General features: G+C 46.6%; 1 protein-coding gene and 1 long non-coding RNA gene across 7 annotated transcripts in view; one reads left to right on the top strand and one right to left on the bottom strand.

Moving 5' to 3' along the window:
• LOC146185675 (galactosylceramide sulfotransferase-like) overlaps nucleotides 1-19,526 on the top strand; it is a 200,898-nt gene that overhangs the window by 142,805 nt on the left and 38,567 nt on the right. For 4 of the 6 annotated variants that reach the window (XM_084606584.1, XM_084606581.1, XM_084606582.1 and 1 more), the window contains one exon: nucleotides 4,610-4,717. In XM_084606584.1, coding sequence (XP_084462710.1) covers nucleotides 4,679-4,717 — 39 coding nt within the window. In that variant the 5' untranslated portion in view covers nucleotides 4,610-4,678. Of the gene's footprint in view, nucleotides 1-4,609; nucleotides 4,718-11,874; nucleotides 12,021-19,526 lie in introns of those variants that run through there. The other 2 variants (XM_084606586.1, XM_084606585.1) reach the window with 2 other exon arrangements.
• On the bottom strand, nucleotides 5,008-10,486 carry LOC146185676 (uncharacterized). The gene is made up of 4 exons (XR_014708020.1): nucleotides 9,950-10,486; nucleotides 8,364-8,514; nucleotides 5,538-5,866; nucleotides 5,008-5,184 (listed from the first exon to the last, which is right to left on the bottom strand). It is a non-coding gene; the product is annotated as an uncharacterized LOC146185676 (long non-coding RNA).

Below are 19,526 nucleotides of genomic sequence, written 5' to 3'. Positions count from 1 at the left end.
CTTTCGATATAAGCCACACGTTTGTGGAGGCGGTAGGCCGCGTGTTTGGTTTATATAGTAGAGCTGCCTCACTCAAGAACAGATGAAACAAGGTACTGCCCCTGAATTTTTCCGTAATGAGGGTTGTAGCGCCCTGGTATTAATATTCAGTTGTGCGCAGTTCACAATGTACCCCCTCCTTTCTGTCAGTGCTGGGTAAAAAGAAATTGGATTCAATTCTCGCTGCGCTCATCTTTGCTGCGCCTAATGTTTTTGTGTGGTCGCCACGTTCGGCGTTCCAACTGTCTACCATGCGATGTGCGATCAAACGCCACAGCCAATCAGCTACTGTGGTATGTGGGAGGAGCAAGCGGGCGAACAGGAGCGCTTACTGAAACGTCTTATCAGTATGATGTTCTGATCAGTCTACGGTCACGGTGCGTGCCAGTCTGTATTTTTTATTCAGAAACGCTGCCACCCGTTTTTTTTTTTTTTTAATTTAACCGAGGTGGCTGTGAAGCCTCCTTTGAGCAACCACTCGAGAGAAAACCGCCAGTGGATTTCCAGTTCAGACTAATGTGAAGAGGGCACTTTCACTCCCTACTGCGTTAGATCAGTTCGCCATCTCAGTAACCGTGTTCTTCATATGATAAGCTGCTAGTTTTCACGCAGAGCTTCGGTCATCACCTGCTTTTACAGTGCTGCACTAAATGCCGTGATTAGGCATACTCAACCCCAATAAAAGCATAAAACACCCGTTACATGCCTAGTTCAATGTGGGAAGGCGGGACAAAGGAAAGCTAAATGAAGCAATATTTAAACGAGGCATACATTTCACTTCTGCGTGTGTACCCTACCGTTTATACTTTTTTTTTTGTATCTACGATGAAAAAATCAAATCAAAAACCATTCCGGACGCGAGTCCGACTCCGTGGGGGGACCGCCCAGACTCTGTACGCTTCGATTCGTCGGGCGGCTGCGTCATGGTACAGCAGTTGTCCCTATTCTCGCTTGGAGCTCGGATAGAGCGACTCTACGACGAAACCATGTATGCATACCCTCGTCTAAAGTGCGCAGAAAGCGCCTCAGTTTACAAAATGCCACGCCGCGCGGATTTTTCGGTCCTCGACACCCTTCACTGCGTGTTTGCTCAGCCCGGAGAGTCCGCTTTCCTTTCTCCGTCCGGGATTTTTCTCGGAAGATGCCAGCGCAGCTTCCTCCGGAGTTCCGGCCGTTCCTGCGGGGATCGCCAGTGCGTGCTGGATTTCTTCGTTCTCCAGCCGAATTTCGCGACCGTAGTGCCCTCATCCTCCCGCCAGGGGGCTTGCATTGTTGTTTGGCTGCCTGCTCTGCTCTCGTGTTTGCGTCCCGTGTTTGCTTTCCATTGCAGTTTTCGGGGCCGCCTTAGGCCGTGCGCTTAAGTTCTTGAAAACAGATTCTGGTTATTTGATGTGAAGAAGCCGCGTGCCGCCGCACGCTTTTATGCTGCCGCCGTATCGCCGCAGGCCTTTAAGAACTATCTGTGCATCGATTCTCGATGCACCTTTTTGTTACTGCTTACTTTATTTCCTTCTCTTTCTCCCTTCTTCCTTCCTCACATTCGTATTGGGTAAAAAAGAAAGCATATCGAAATGTACTTGTACAGGCTGTCTTTCTACAACTCCAAGCTAGTTGATGGCTTCCGCATGACGCATCACGTTTGGTGAACTGGAGAAGCAGAGCAAATATATATATATATATATATATATATATATATATATATATATGAGGGGTGCATGTGTGGTGTCAGAACAACCAGAAATTTTATTACCGCTGCATATCCCTCCCCCTTTTTTTTTTCGCGCATTCTTCACCGGCGGCGTATGAAACCCCTGCAAAACATTTCTGGCCGCTCGAAACATTCTACGCCACTTCTGGCCACAACGCTTCATTCTGTTCTCAGGAACGGAGGTGGCCATGTATAACGGCGCCGACTTCGCATGTAATTCTCACATGTACGCGTACTTTTGCTCTCACTACCACATCTTTCGTCATCCTAAAGGAAATTTTTGTGTAAGCAGAGAAGACCGGCATCACTGTCAACTGTTACGCGCTCGCTCAGGTCGAAACGGGTGGGGCCCTTTTGCTTTCGCTCGCGACAGCTTTTCGCTCTGTCCAGCGATTACAATCTAGTGCCTTATTGCGTAATTTTTCACTTTCCATCCTCTCGACGTTCAGCGTCGGGCGCTATACTCGGGCATTAAAACGCGTCTTGCTGATAGCGTTCTGTGCCGTAATGAGAGCTGTCAGTTTTAATTGCACGAAACAGTGAGGAGGGCAACAAGCGGCGGACAGGCTTGTTCAAGCCACTCACAACTCTGTAAATCACCATCCGCGCTTAGACATGCGGTCGCCGCACGAACACCGAGAACGATACTCACTTTTGTTGCCTTGCAGCAACGCAGCGATGTTACCTCTATGTTTGAATAGCCATACCTTGCGCGAAGCGCTTTCACCTGACTTTCTTTGAAGACAACAGCTCGGGCAGCTTTTCAGTGCTTTTTTCCCCGACGCTTTTTTGATGGCCGTAAAACGCAACTGGCCTCAGAGCAACTTTCATTCTTCTATCTTCCTAACTGCCATGCTCTCAGAGGACCGCCTAAAAAACTTATTATTGAATAATTCTATTCGTTACTGCTCGTATAATTCGTCGTTATGCCTGGAAATTCTTCTCCGGAAGCGCGCATCTTATACATCCCTTCATGGGCCTGGAATCGTTTAGAATCAATCTTTCCTTCTGCCCTCGGGTCTCCGTTGGCACGGGTCCGCTATCTTAGGAAGCTATTTCCTCGCGTTTAATATTTTCCGTCGCGGATGCGCAATTTCTGCGTATTCGGCTCCGGCATTGATTGCCTGCCTCCTAGTGCAAATGGTCATCGCCCACAGCTGATAGCTCCTTGGAATGAGAGTGTTATGCCTCGTCTCTTGCACTCGCTGATATGCAAGGGCGATCGCTTAGAGGGAATAGCCGTGTCCTTATGCTTCGCAAAGCGCTCGATTCTAGTTTCTCCCGCGTTCGCCTCAGAAAATGATCTTTCTTATAAGTTAAAATGTGGAAGTTTACACGGGGAAGAATAGGATTTTTTTTTTTTTTTTTTTTTTTTCATGGCATCTTGTCGGAAACGCAGCGCCGAGTGCTGGCTTTGTATCTGCCGCTGTGCGATGATGAGGGCTTTGCGGCGCTCTAGAAAGCAGTTGGCTGAGAGGCGGCACTTCTGAATTCGCACGCTTCGTGAAATGAATTCGCCCGCGGCGAGCGAAGTTGGCTCGCGTTCGTGGATGGGTAGCTGTTCACCGTTTGATGAAAGCGTTTAGGAGAGGAACGCGCACGAGGGCGAGTCGTTGCACTCGAATAAAATGTGTTCCTACCCAGAACAAGATGTCTCATGGGCAGTCAATTTTGCAAATGATAGTTCAACTATATCATAGGATAGAACATAAAAAAAAAAGTTTGCTGCAATGTACCGTGGCCATCGAGGTGGCCTATTATTCCTCCGTCCATTTTTTTTAATGTTTGGCGTCGTTAAAAAAGGCAAGCATATTTTTTGCGCTTGTTGTTTCTTTTTGATCATCTTTTCACTTGAATAACAAACAAGAATGAAAAATCTACTTTTTTTTTTTTTTTTTCGGGAGGGTTCTGTGTGATGGTCACGAATGTGGCGGAGCTTCTTTGCAGGCTTAGGCTGTATCCGACTAGTCTCTGATCGCCATAGGTAGAAAAACAGACAGGTGAACGGTTTAGAAGTTCATTTTACTCTGAATTAATTTAAATGAATTTAAATTATATCTCGAAGCGACTTGAAGATCAGGGAATTTTCTTGTAGGGATGTTGTCTTGCGTTAATCCCTTTTTGTTAAAACTGTCCGAGATTAGAACAGTTTGCCATCAAGCACTGTATATATTCCGTCGAACGATGCCTTTTACCATGCATTGAAGTAATAAAGTCGCAGTTAGCGTATGTAGTCCTCCTGCTCTAATGCCCTGCGTTTGGTCCAGGTATTAAATAAAAAATTAACAATTTTTTGCGCCGTGTGCAATCTTACTGTAACCCTACACGTCCACAACTATACCGAAAGACAGATCCTAGCCGATGTTATGGTTTCCTTTTATTTGGTTAGCCTTTAATGGAACACCCGGTATATATTACTCATAGCGGCACGTTGGTGAAAGGAGCTGAAGTAGTAAGGAGCCGTCAGCTGGCCATCACGACAATTGTGATGTATTTTTGCCGACATAACAAGTTGTTACGTCGGGAGAATATCTCGTATGTGGCGTAAAAAAGAGAGAAAATCTATGTGAGTTGCAGTTATTGGCGAATGAAAAGGAGGTGGTAGCTCTGAAAGTTTTGTATTGTTTTATTATGTCGAGAAATCGCAACTGAAACTTCCTGAATGCGCTTGCTGTAATACTCTCATCTATTATCAAAAAAATATAATTTATCAATATATAGAATATCCAAACACGGTGCTAGCAGTATTTTTCCACGTTTTTCAGTGTGCCTTTTTGCTTTCGCGTTTCTTTTTTTTTTCTTTTTGTGTTCGTGCGTGCCTGAGCAAAGTGGAGTAACACTACGCCCTTCTTTCACCCGCAGCTGTCAGCCCAGGAGGCCAGACTCATGCGTCCATCAGTCGATTGGCGAGGAGACTAGTCATCGGCCGCCATGACATGCAGAGCGAATGACTACAAAGCACTGCTCAAGGTAGTACACCGCGTTCCCCGTGCGCTAAGCCATGCTCATGTTTCGCGGGCGGCGCAGGCAGGTATGCTGCGCTTGCATAGCCGCATAACTTGCGCGATTATACCAAGGCATGGGACACAGGTGTTTCAGGGAAACTTGCCTTTAATTTCTAAAGGATAGGCTTTTAGATTTGATGTTTATAGCACAGTAATAGCGGTGTTGGCGGACATCAGGGAAAACAAAGGTGAATAATATTAACTACGTTGTTCGTTAACAAATCCCGCAAGGGCACCTTGTGTAAACAAGGTGTTGGTGCTTGGTGCCACCACGGACCCTGAGCCCCCATACCGAAGCTGTAATCCGTACCGTGGCGATAGGTTGAGAGGTGAAGGGAAGAAACCTTGAACGGTGGCGGTCGAGGCCATGGTCAAGCCTCGGCCGATGGGCTCCTCGCCTGTCCACCAGGCGAGGGGCTCCGGGACCTTCCTCTGCGTATAAGGGTGAACCAGAGGCGACATATATTAGGACCCCTTAAAACAATCCATACTGCATGGAAAAACTACCTTTAAAAAAACCTGATCGACCCCCGAAAAGGAGTCGCACCGAAGTGACGCAAAAAATCAGTACACCAACTGAGAACTTCCCAAAATTTCTTGTCTTGCACTCTGTAACCGAATCTCAACCAGTAAATGAACTGTCAGTCTTTCTGATTGCCAACACTCTGAAGGCCATCATTGGGGCAAACTACAAAGCGAAAAAACTAGGATCTGGTGACCTGCTAATAGAGGTATTAGACAAAAGTCAATCTGACAACCTTCTCATAACAAAAACGTTTGCTCACCTTGACGTTCAGGTATCACCCCACCGCAGTCTTAACAGCTGCCAGGGAGTTGTCTCTGAGCGAGACCTCCTAAACGAAACAGAATCAGATCTCCTTGAGGGCCTACAGAACCAAGGTGTAACAGCAGTACGAAGAATAACAATCAGGCGAAAGAACGAAGAAATAAAAACGAAACATATTGTTCTCACCTTCAACCAGAGCACACTTCCTGAATTTGTCAATGTGGAATTTATCCGATGCAAAGTTAGCCCGTACATACCAAGCCCCCGCAGGTGCTTCAAGTGTCAGCGGTACGGGCATGGTAGCCAGACATGTCGAGGACGCCTTACCTGTGCAAAATGCAGCGCGCATGACCATGCAACCGATAAATGCAGTGCAACTGACTACAAATGTGTGAACTGTGAGGGCTCCCACCCTGCGTACTCACGGTCCTGTGCAGCCTTTCAGGCCGAAAAAGAAGTAATCAATATACAGATAACTGAGAAGATAACATACGGAGAGGCCCGAAAAAAGCACAGAATGCTTTCCTCAGCTCCCTATGCTAACGCAGCCCGCAGAGGGGCCAGGCCGCGTCTAGTAACGGTGGGCACGCAGTGCAATGCTGCTGACGTGCTCCCACCACGGCTCCTCACTAAGCAGCCACCGGCTGCACCAATCTTTGCTATCCCGGAGGTCACTTTCCCCCAGACGTCCGGGACACCAAAGACATCTGAGAGGGACTTTGTTTCTCTTGAAAAACCTCCTGCCTCCATGCCTTCACCAGAGGCGATGGAGGTGAGCACGGACTCCGCAGCGTCAGCGGCGCCTAGGGAGTCCGCCAATGAGAGGCGGGGCCTGCTGGACCGTCTCAAATCAAAAAAACATACACCAGTTAAGCCCCCTGATAAGGGCGGCGAGTCCTAACCCTACTCTATATTCCTTCCAGACCTACCAAAATGGCTACCGAGAGTATCATTTATTGGAACTGTCGAGGACTCCTAAAAAATCTGGATGACGTATATGAAATCCTCGCCGAACACCAACCAAACATAGTTTGTCTGCAAGAAACGCATCTGAAACCAACAGACAAGTTTTCTCAAACAGTATCATATATTCAGGAAAGATAGGCAAGGCAGTACTCACCCCTCCGGTGGCGTTGCCATTATAACACAAAAGTCAATCGCTTGTCGAAACATCTCGATTAACACAGACTTAGAGGCAGTGGCAATACAAGCCTTAATATTCGGTAAAATAACAACGGTATGTTCGCTGTATATTCCGCCAGATCACAGGCTATGCAACAAAAATTTTGAAAAGCTAATTGACCAACTCCCAGAACCATGGCTGCTGGTCGGAGACTTTAATGCCCACCACCCATTATGGGGATGTACAAAAACGGACTTCCGAGGTGCACTAATTGAAAAGTTCTTGTTGTCCTCAGGATCATGTTTACTCAACTCAAAACAGCCAACATACTACAGCTCAGCTCATAATACGTACACAGCCATTGACTTAGCCATTGGCTCTCCGATGCTCTTGGCAGCTACAGAGTGGGTTGTTATTGACAATCTATATGGAAGCGACCATTTTCCAATCTCTGTGAAGTACACAGGCAATAAAAACGTAAATGCATCTAGTCCCAGGAAATTTAAAGAATATGTGGCCAACTGGGAGATGTTCAGGGAACACTCAGCTCTGCCCTGTTCATCAGTCACTGGCTTAGGCGTTGACGAATCTCAACTCTTGATCACGCTGCACATTATAGATGCTGCAAAAAACACATTCCACAAACATCAAGTAAGCCACGAAACAAACGAAGGCCGTGGTGGAATGCAGAATGTAAAACTGCCCGTGAAACACAAAACAAGGCATGGTCGAAGTTACGCCGATACCCCACGGCTGAAAACCTAATAGAATTTAAGCGCGCAAAGGCAAATGGCAAACGTGTTCGACGCATCTCCAAGCGAGAAAGCTGGTCATCATTCCTTTCTTCTGTGAACTCTTATTCTGATTCTCACAAAGTATACAACAGAATAAGAGCACTCAAAGGAAATAACACTCTCCCAACACCCCTTGTCAGCACTAGTGGTGACTCTCTTGAACACCAAGCAGACACACTAGGGCAACACTTCGAATATGTATTCAGCTCAGCGCACTATACAGACTCTTTTTTGCAGCACAAGGTAACTGAGGAGAGGAAGCCTATATGTGATAAAAGACCGTGCACAGGAGGGTACAATAGCCCTTTCACCATGCAGGAGCTGGAGATTGCACTTGGCACATGTGGGAACTCGGCACCAGGTCCTGACAGGGTCACATATGGAATGCTCAAACACCTGCATACGGGCACGCTTGAAACCCTACTTTGCCTGTATAATAAAATATGGTCCACAGGACGCTTTCCTAAAGCATGGAAGGAAGCGGTCATTATCCCGATATTAAAACCCGGAAAAGAACCCACTCTTGCTGCCAGTTATCGGCCTATTGCTCTAACCAGCTGCTTATGCAAGCTTTTTGAAAAAATGGTAAATCGCCGCCTCCTACATTTCCTTGAATACAATGGTCTTCTTAATCCAAACCAAGCTGGTTTTAGAGCTGGGCGGTCAACAGCTGATCAGCTCATTGCATTCGAGTCTTATGCAAGGGATGCTTTTGTACATAAACAGCATTGTTTATCTGTCTTTTTCGATCTCGAAAAAGCATATGATACCACTTGGCGCTATGGTATCATCCGCGACCTCTTCTCTCTTGGCATCACAGGGAACATGTTGAATACAATTCGAAGTTACTTGTCTGAGCGGGCCTTCAAAGTTCGTGTTGGCAATGCATACTCAAAGCAGTACATACAGGAAAATGGTGTCCCTCAAGGTGGTGTTCTCAGTTGCACACTTTTCATAGTCAAAATGAACTCTTTAAAAAGTGTGTTGCCAAAAACCATTTCTTGCTCTGTATATGTTGATGACATCCAGATAAGCTTCAAATCTTGCAACTTGGCCATCTGCGAAAGACAGATTCAGCTAGGTGTTAACAAACTGTCCAGGTGGGCTGATGACAATGGGTTTAAATTTAACTCTGAAAAAAGTGTTTGTGTACTTTTCTCTAAGCAGCGTGGCGTCAGACCTGACCCCAACATTACACTGAATGGTCAGAGCCTTGCCTTTAAAAAGGAACATAAATTTCTTGGCATAGTTGTTGACGAAAAACTCTCCTTCATTGCCCACATAAAACAGTTGCGACTGAAGTGTCTCAAAGCAATGAATCTGCTAAAAATTCTCTCTCACCGGTCATGGGGTACAGATCGCGACTGCCTTCTGAGCCTTCTGAATAGTGTAGTTCTATCACGCATAGACTATGGCTCGATGGTCTATGGGTCAGCATCATCCTCTGCACTAAAATTACTCGATCCCGTGCACCACCTCGGCCTTCGCCTCGCTACGGGCGCTTTTCGAACTAGCCCAATTGCTAGCCTTTATGTCGAGGCGAACCGATGGTCACTGCAACGAAGGAGAGAATTTACTTGTGTAACTTATGCTATGAAGGTACTATGCCAACTGAACCATCCATGTCGCCGCCTCCTGCTTGACAAAACTAGCACAGCACTCTTCTCAAGAAAACCATCTCTAACACCGCCATATCCAGTCAGAGTTGCCACGCATATTGAACAACTGGACATTCCGATTAACAGCCTTCATACAACTTCACCAAAAGACCTAATTGCCCCTTGGGAAATGCATGCTGTTAATTGTGACCTGTCGTTCCTTGAAGTGGGCAAACATGCATCCCCTTTTGCCATACAGCGACACTTCATGCTACTTCAGGCGAAGTACACTTGTGATGAATATTACACCGATGCTTCGAAGTCTGCTCAAGTGTCCTGTGCAGCACATGGACCACACTTTTCACTTTCAAAAACACTGAACAGACATACAAGTATATTTACCGCTGAATGCCATGGAATCCTGCTAGCTGTGAGACACATTATAGAAAAGAAAATACAGACATCGATCATCTACACAGACTCCCTCAGTGTTTTAATGTCCCTATCCTTTCGAAAGTGGCACAATAAGAACCCAGTCCTGAATTCCCTTTATAACTCCCTTATGTCTGCCCATAAACTAGAACTTAATATTACACTGTGTTGGGTGCCAGGCCACCGCTGTATACCAGGAAACGAGGCAGCAGATAGGCTTGCTGCAACAGCTGCCCTTCGAAACACTACAGACACTGACTACATATCATATCAGGATCTCAAGCCTCACATCAAAAACACGATCAGACAACAATGGCAAGAGGAGTGGGACATGGCAACGGAGAATAAACTACACACAATAAAACCAAGGATAGGCAGATACACTACAGAAAAACAAAACAGATTCAAAGAAGTAGCTCTGTGCAGGATGAGAATAGGTCACACATACACAACACATTCATACCTTTTAACAAACTCTCCTGCACCACGTTGTTCGAGATGCGGTTGCCGGCTCACAGTACTCCATATTTTAATTGAATGTCCAAGACTGGAACAGCATAGGAGACGTCACTTCCCTGAATTATACACGAAACAAATACCGCCACATCCATCCATCTTTCTTGGCGACCATCCAATGTTTCCTTTAGAAAGACTTTTTAAATATTTATTAAAAGTAGGCTTTTTATACGGAGTCATTTATCAACATGGGCGTCAGCCCATTTCTTTTAATCAAATGGCTTTCTTTTAAAGAAATTGTTGCTGAGGCAACTTATTCTTTTAACACTTACATCTCACCCTTTCAGTTTTACTCAGACCACTAAACACCTTAACTCAATGTTTTTAGGCCCTATACACCACTGCTTTTAGACTACACACTCCGGGAAAACTTTTAGGCCCTATACACCATCATATTTAAGTACTTCATTAAACACCTCACCTCGGACATTTTATCAAATTCAGTGGTGACTTCACCTTGTGTTTTGGCGCTCTTTGGCCAAAGATGCCCTTGCGCCATAAAAAAAAAAAAAAAAATCAGTCCATCATGTTCGTTAACAAATTTTTGTTGACTTTCGCAGTCGCAGTGATTTATAGGTGGTATTGATAGGTATATCAGTTTTTAAAGTATCTAAACTACAGTTACTGCTTTCGCTGAAGCTCAGCCAATGTGGGCCAATACGCACGATTCGAAAGTCGCGCTCCGAAGGAAGGAGCGCGACGACATCCGCCATATAAAGCTCAAGAGAAGGCTCACGCCAATCTGACATTTTGGGCCGCGTCCATGCGCTGCTCACGGCTGCTTGCAGCCAAGGCCTGATGCGATACTTCGAACGTCACCTTACTGCATCAAAATGCCTATTTAAAAAAAAATATATATAAACGTCCAGTGGATTCTCTGAAACGTGATGAATCTCAGATATATATCGTTTTCTTTCGTTTTATCATTTCTTTTTAATAGCGAATACTGATCCAATCAGTTACCTCCGCCAGGTGTTTCGATGTTGAGCTTCATGCTTTCTTCACGATGTCTTGCCATCGCATTGTGTTAAGATCTGATTCTTAGAACGTTATTTTGTCACCTGGTTAGCTCCTTCCCTGCGCAACATTACACTGGCAGGCGCGGGTCTGGCAGCAGCGGTAGGTCGCCTTCAGTCGCTATTGATCCTTCAGCCATGACGACTGCTGGCTTTCTCTTATCCCCTTTGCTACGAGGAGCGTCAGAAGTATCGAGTCAAAAACAGACGCAATCGCTTGCGAGCCACAAATCACGAGTGCCCCAGTGATTCAGGTTAGGTTATTAATTAAATTATTTATTAAATCGATCCAGGGGTTGGGATTCAGCTCGCGCTCCCCCTATCACGGTAGCTCCTCGTCGAAAACAATTTGCTTTTGGGTGCATGAAACTAAAGCCGGAACATACAACACATTCAAATATGGATAAAGAAAAGATTAAGTAGTTCGCAGGGGTCAAGTGGATGCAGCTAGCACAGAACCGGGTTAAGTGGAGAAATATGGGAGAGGCCTTCGCCCTGCAGTAATAGTCAGGCTGATGATGATGATGATGATGATGATGATGATGATGATGATGATGATGATGATGATGATGATGATGATGATGATGATGATGATGATGATGATGATGAAAGAAAAGTACTGTTTTCTTGTTTCTCTCTCTCTCTCTCTCTCTCTCTCTCTCTCTCTCTCTCTCTCTCTCTCTGTGGACCCTAAAATTAGGTCTAGAAGACGAAAAGTTCACTATTTATTCGCCTAACGGGAAAGCCTCTTGTACTAGGCTTCCGTGAGACTTAAGGGGTCATATTCGCGGTGACCTTCCACCCATGTTCTCGCTCTTTCGTGTGGTTACAAAACAAGCTGTCACTGCAGCTGCCTCGGATGATTCCTTGTTATACGGCGGACGTCCCAAAGCCCCGAGCAGTCGACTGGCCACGGCGCCGCCACTTAGGCGAATCGGCTAATCGAAAACCGATGTCAGCCGGCCGGAGTATCGGCGGCAGCGTCGTTAGCCCAGAGGCACCGTAAGTATAGTAAGCCGGCCTTCGAAATGTCGATGCGCAATCAATAGGCGCTCTCTGCCCACTTTAGGGGACGCGTATATACGGAGTGCGGGTCGGTAGGCTGCGGAACCGGCAATGACGGCGGGCCGCAGCTCGCTATAGAGCCGCTTTATGCCGTTGCTGGGACGAGATTGGGATCACGACGCTGTGTACAGTGGCCCCTGCCGTTGACTGCGCGCTGATGACCGTGTGTTTCGTTTTCAAGAGCCCGTAGGCTGTGCGATATGTGAGTGCACGTTAAAGAACCTCAGGTGGTCGAAATTCCCGGAGCACTCCACTACGGCGTCTCGCATGCCCGAGTTGCTTTGGGACGTTAAACACCATAAACCAAGACAAACCGTTTTCAAAAGAGGCCCGCAATATCTGATTGTATTTTAATTTCCTACTAAGTTAGCCGGTGCCGCAATAAAATTTTGGCCGCGGATTGCACGCTGGCTTCACTGTAGCGCTTGCTTCTCGGCAGCGCACGCAACTGTTTTTCAGCCCACCGATTGGAAGCTTTGATGTGGAGGCCTTCGCCATGCTGACAACGGCCCGGCAGTTCCCCACTGGTAATTTATAAGAAAGGAGTGCGGAACATGTCGAAGAGATTCTTGGGAGCGAGTAAAATTAAATCCATTACGTAAATATTATCTTCGTAGCGAAGTTTTTGTAGCCTGTTTCTAGAATATGTCATTTGTGCGTGCGTGCGTTGCGCAACAAAACAAATTCTTGCAGGTTGCTTAATCGCAAGAATAAGCGGAAAAAATAACTGCTAGTTCTCGGGACATGCCATTCCTAGGCATGATTTAAAGAAATCAGTGATGTTTAATTTTCGCACTTCTAACATGGACGTGAACCAAAATGAAAAGGTGACAGAGAAGTATATTTTCCCTGTGTTGCGTACTGTACGAACAATAGTAAACGCCCGAAACACTGCACACGGGTCAGCGAGTGCACGTGACAATGGGAATACATTGATCTGTATCAATGTTTTCCTCTCTGAAAACGTAGCATTGCCGCCGAAGGAAAGTCATGCCAGTATGTAATGAATTAACCCCCTTCCAATGCGCACGAGCCCCGCCCTTTCACCCTTTTTCTAGATTTAGTGCTGTGTCACGTGACCGCTATTATCCGGAGTCAAGATGCAACTAAGTGAAAGCCGCTGTGCTGTTTCAGGTTGTGAGGCACACTGAGAAAACTGCGTGTAATTTTTACGCGCCAAATCAACGTGGTAGGCTGTAATTTGCTTCCACTTCTCGGTTTCCAGTTCATTTATCGAGACAAGGATATCACAATTGTCCAAAATGCGCGAGAAGTCGTTCTAACGACACGCTGAAAGGGTCCGGAAAACAGTCATTGTGCCCGAACTCCGAGCGGTGACGAAAACCTACGTCGCTGATAACCCTAACCAGCCTACTGACTAGGGAGGGGGAAAGCAAGCAGCTTTTACTGGCTTTCAGCGCGACAGTATCCACCCACCTCGGAGCTGTTGGGGAGCACGCGCTGCATCCCAGTCACGGTGGATCAAGCTTACTAAAACCTACGTCGCTGATAACCCTAACCAGCCTACTGACTAGGGAAGGAGAAAGCAAGCAGCTTTTACCGGCTTTCAGCGCGACAATATCCACCCACCTCGGAGCTATTGGGGAACACGCGCTGCATCCCAGTCACGGTGGATCAAGCCTGTTACGCTTCCGGGTCACGCAATGCGCCGCTTCTTATTCGACCATCTTGTTCCATGCGGACTGTGCTAGTGTTCCGGCGAAGAAGCCCCGCGCCTTTTGACGCGACAAGATACAAAGCGGGCGCCAATCACGATTCCGGGCACGGACGGTAAACACACACACGCACACTATGCCTGGCCATTGTGTGGGTCACGCAACGGTCTCTCCCGCGTTTTCGCAGTGTGCCGCAGAGCCCGTCAGCCGGTCGGTCGTGCAGGCGTTTTTGTTCTGCATTGCGTAGCGCCCGGCGACTACGCGGCAATGTCGCCAGAGTTCTTTTTGTGCTGCGCGTTGTTTCGACTTTGCCGGTGTCGTGCGGTTTGTGAATAGTGGACTGCAAAGCGCATGCCGCTATTAAGGTGGAGTGAGAGCTTTCTTTTTTCTTTTTTTTTTTTGTCGAAACAGTTTGTTATATTTTGCAACCTTGGTGAAGAAAAATTACTTTGGCTTTCTTTATATATTACATCGAACAGGGAGGTGGGAGTTTTCGAAAGCTCCATTTGCATTTTATCATCATTAAAGTAGATATTTAAATTTGGCAAGTTTCTGACAGAGCATTTCTTTAGCTTTTAGAAAATATATTTCACTTTGGTATTCAATAATGCTTTTGTCTTCTTTTTCATGGTCATGCCGAGCAGAAAGGTCAAAGTATTCAGTCTTTATCTGCACTTTTCTCAAAACAGCACTCCTGGAAGTTTGTGCCCTTTTCTCTCAAGAGTTACAAAACATGAGCACCGAACATTTCCCTCAGATTTCAGTCGATGCATTTTACATGTGTACGACTATGCGCAGTAGCCACAACAAGCCTGCTTTTTTGACTGAGGAAAAAAAAATAAAAAAAAAAAGCATTCGTGAAAACTGAGTCTTCTTTAGTTTACGGTTCTGAAGAAAAAAAAAAAGCCATAATAGTAGAGTTATTTTTTTTTTTCTTTCGTCAATGCGATTTATTCTAGTCATGGTAGTGTAATATGTTTGTTTCTGCTCTCATGCAGAATGTCAGGACCCTGCTTAAAGAAAGTCTTAAGAAAAAGTTATCTATATTGTTAAAAGCGAACAACGCTGTACAAAGTGCTAATCTCTTTTTGTGCTCTAATAATGCAAGCTGCAGCTATTCAGAAAATTTGTAGCAAATTTCGTAGCCACAGCTTTTATAACGACTTCTCTAAAGTCAATCTTTAAAAGCCATTTTCAAAGTCTAGCCCCACATTAGAGGCGACCTTTAACTACAAATACTCGTGTATGGGCTGTCTGCGCGCGTGCGTATTAGTTATTACAGCGGTAGCTCTGCGGCTGCTGTTATTGAAGATAATCTAACGCCAGGATTTGACCTAAGGTGTGGAGCGAGGTGCCCACGCCGCTCGCTTCTTCTTGACGCACCTGGAAAACTTTATTCGTACTGGTACGTGTTTCCACAAATATATACAACATTGTGACACACATCCTTCCATTTCCCAGCCTACACTTTCCCTCCGCAGCCACCGTCGTCTATCTAGCTCGCCTCCCAGGACCTCCCCCTTCAAAATGCTCTCGACGTTTCGGCACCTTTGTCGTCTAGATTCGGCTGTTGTCGACGTCCGCAGATTAGTCGCGCGCTGAAACTAGTGCGTCGGCTGCGTTCAGCCGAATCACTGGGTTCAACCGGGTTGAACGTACCCAGCAACCAACGCCTATGGGACTGAAACGTGGAGGCTAACGAAGAGGACAACGCCGAGGGCTATGAAACGAAAAATGGTATAGACAACTTAAGTTGAGGACAACGCAGAGGGCTATGGAACGAAAAATGGTACGGGTAACGTTAAGAGATAGGAAGCGGGCAGAGTGGGTCAGAGAAATAGCTCAAGTCACTCACATTCTAGTGGAAATCAAGAAGAAGAAATGGCATGGGCAGGACATGTAGTGCGAAGAGAGGATAACTGATGGTCGCTTAGGGTAACAAATTGGATTCCAAGGGAAGGTAAGCGTAGCAGAGGGCGGCAGAAATTTAGGTGGCCGGATCAGGCTAAGAAGTTCGCAGGGGTCAAGTGAATGCAGCTAGCACAGAACCGGGTTAATTGGAGAAATATGGGAGATGCATTCGCCCTGCAGTGGGTATGGTCAGGCTGATGATGCTGATGATGAACCGACGCCTGCAAAATCGCCGTAAGCAAGACAGCAAGACCGCCACCTCCCTCTTCCACCGAGACTTTACACAGAAATCCGTTCGGATATGTATGACTAGTCTGTGACCACCTGTGGTTCCAGAGCGATTTGGACTCTGTGAGTGGTCCCGTGATTCTCACGCTCCCATGATTTTAGCTAACACTCGACATTCGGTTCAGCAGCTTTGAATTGCTGAGCCCACCCTTTCATTTTTAATTGTATTTTGTTGTTTGAAATAACGGCCATCTCAGACCCAATATTGACACCTTCATTATGTCTTGTGCTGTTGTTATTTAATACAGCTCTGTGTCATCCATATAAGCCTAGATGTAGAAAAAGAGATTCTAGGTATAATCCACGGGCTTTTCACTATCAAGTAGGAGAAGGGTAAGATAGACTCCATAGAATGTATGTACTATAAATATAAAGGGAGCTAACTTTATATTTCGCACACACGTTCGTGTGAGAGTATTCTCAGAATACTACCTATTTAGTGTCCTTATTTTGTGCATTAATGCCGTCGTGCAGATTCCAAAATGTGTGCAGCTCCGGAAGCCCTTTGTAGCTTATCTTTAGACACCTTTGGGACATGTCAGAGGTGATAAGCCAAGTTTCCTTTTATATATGTCGCAAGCGCAGGTCGCTCTTTTGCTGCCGAATATTGGTATTAAGCAAGTTAATTCTCTAATCATCTTTGTTGTTGCATAAGGCGAATAGAAACCCATTGAAAATGGTATGTTTACTTACCCTCAAGGCATTTTGGCGTTACAGAGGGGGTGGGTACATGGGATCAACAACAAAGCACTTGCGGGACACGAACAAAAATTCATGTCTTTCAAAAATGAAGGAAATAAAGAAACGCTCATCAAGGAAAAGGAAAAGAAAAGAAATTCTTGTCACACCTTTGAATTTGGTACAGTGAGCATCAAGGATGAGTTATCCAATCTAGAGCATTAACGCAATATTTGTACGCACGTGGTTCGTTGTGAAAAGTACCTTTAAAAACGACAACAGCCAGTAACCGAATGATCATGTAACTGCCTGGCGTGTTACTGCTGATTTTCGCGTCGTGCTGGCAGGTCGCACAGTACGAATGCAATCACCTCGTCTCCCCAACCGATTTTTAACAGGAAACTAAGTTTACAACTTGTTGCTGTAAGCCGTACGCGTTGACATAAGTACACTGAAGAAGAGAGACAGTCTGCAAGGAGAGACCAAGAAAAGCGATTGTTTCATTTGATATTCATGCGCAGCCACTTTTTATCGATTACCTAAGGTAAATTAGAACATGTTCTTTATACGTCAAGTCTTGTTTTGGCGCTCACGAGCCCCAGTCGGCAAAAATCTGTCCTTGCACTTTGTATTTTTTCTTCATCTGGAACGAAAGGCTGTCATTTACATGCGACAATTGGTTATTGCATTGAAGACATCTGCAGCCTACACGACCCTGCGAATGAGTCGTGAATAGAATCAGTCATGCACTCGTCCGCGAATACAGCAACATCAGCTCTTCCCGTCTCCTAACGACATCGCATCTCAGGATGAAAAAAAAAAAAAAAAGCGCTGAGCGCTGCTAGCACCTCGTTGCCCCGTATGTGGCGCCAAGCACGTCGTTGCTCTGTACCGCGCACGCTCTACTCTCACCTTCCCCGCATTGTTTCTGTTTTCGTATACGGTTCCGAATCTCCCATCGCGCGTTCGTTCCGGGGCCGCCGATAACTATTGGCTATCTCGCCCATTACCTTGAAGGCTGGGAACCCGCGGAAAACGGATGCACGCGGCGCGGTAATGGCCTGTCAACACGCCGTTGCTCGCTTGCCTAGAATACGTCGTGTCTCTACCCCCCCCCCCCAGACACACACGCACATCCCCCCCTCCATCTTTGTTTCTCTCTCTCTCTCTCTCTCTCTCTCTCTCTCTCTCTCTCTCTCTCTCTCTCTACAGCTAAAGCGAACATGTCGCTGATGACAGGCGTCGCCATATATCGAACGGTTAGATCTCGCCCGGAGCTGGCAATGTGTTCTCTCTCTTGTTTCTTTCGTATTCTGTCTCTATTTTGACACTTTCTGTTCTTCCCCCCCCCCCCCCCCCCCCCCCATCGAGAACGGTATCGAGCGCCACGCTTCGCCCGAGTATGCACACCTGTGTTTATTTGTCAACTGTTCCTTCTTTCTGTACTTTTGTCTTAGTCGACAAAAAATTGGCTCAAGTTCTTCAGGCGTTGTATGCATGTGTTATGTACACTGTAAGGAGGTGAGTTATGCGCGAGCGTCTGTATCAACGCCGGCGGCAGAGTGACGTGCGAGAGGGGCAATTTATATCTGGCGTTGACGTCGGTTTCGACGACGACGACGACGCCTCCTCCCGTGCCGGGCGAAAGACCGGTCATAAAACTCTGCCCGGTGCAGAAAAAAAGACGGAAAAAATTTCCGCGTACTAAGCAAGAAAAAAGTAAAAGCATAAAAAGCTTCAGCGCGGCGATCGGTCGCGAAATTCGCGGCGGAGGCGGCTTCGTCGGCATCACCAGAGAAATAAAAGGTGCTCAGCGTCATCAAGGAAACAACGCAGTCGCCGCGCGAGCCGCCTCCTGGAGTGAGATATGGCCGGTCTCGGTGGCGCTCGGGGCCCTCCTCTCGATGCTCCGCGTTGACGACGACGCCACCGACGACTCTGTCCCTATTGCAAACCTTTTTCTTTCTTACGCGTTTTTCCGCTGCTGAACACTTCGTCGCGTTTTACGCAGCAACGCCAGCAGCATCCTATCTTGCTCTTCTGTCGTTGTTTTATGGTTGAGTCACTGGCTACTCCTTTTGTGTGTGTCCGTGTTGTTGAGTGTGTTGTGATGGCACACGGCGATTTGTGCGCTCTTGGAAACCGTTTGGGATTTCTGAATCGCTTCGAAGTGGAATAGGAGGAGGCCGCGTTGGCGATGGTGTAGAATGGGAGTGGAAGGGCAGATGGTTACACACGGTCGCTTCAAACGATACTTTTTTTTTTTTTTCTCGCCTTCGAAACAGTACCCATGCCGGAGGAGAGACATCTTTCTCCCCTCCGACACTGTCTCTCCTTCGACACCGGCAGGCTTGATTACGTACCGTATTTCCTTTGCCTCTCTTTTTTCCCGTCTCTTGCGTATCCTTCTCGTGCTGTCGTAGGAACCTTTTACAATTATTTCTTCCATTCCTACCACTTTTTCTTTGCTCGTTTGTCTTTACTCCTCGCGGTCGGCTCTTTTATATCCTGCACCGCTCTGCACTTGAGGGAACACGAACGAAGTGCCGGCCTCTGTTCCTCTTTTCCTTACGGCTCGCTTTAGCGTGCCTCTTGCGCGATAAAGCAGAACAGAGGGGTGAAAAGGCGGAAGTTGACTAGAATAATACGCTGAGAGTGCAATGTTTAAACGAAGCAGTAACGGGGCCGAAATAATGAAGTAATTTCTTGAAACGGTTTTTATTTGTTCCATCCGCTAGTGCATGGCCATTGTTACTGCCTTTGAGAGCATTGCCTTCGCATGGCGGTTGGTCGCGCTGCGGGCTGCTGCAACGTGGGCGCCCGACAGCAGGTCGCCATTGCTGTGCGAGACTGGCTTCTATAGAAAACAGCGGAGCAGAGACCGAGGGGA

This window comes from Amblyomma maculatum, chromosome 6 (genome assembly GCF_055883805.1).
Source record: "Amblyomma maculatum isolate TAMU_Amacu chromosome 6, ASM5588380v1, whole genome shotgun sequence".
Lineage (NCBI taxonomy): Eukaryota > Metazoa > Arthropoda > Arachnida > Ixodida > Ixodidae > Amblyomma > Amblyomma maculatum.
The sequence above is the reverse complement of the archived record's forward strand: the minus strand, read 5'-3'. Positions and strand labels throughout refer to the sequence as shown.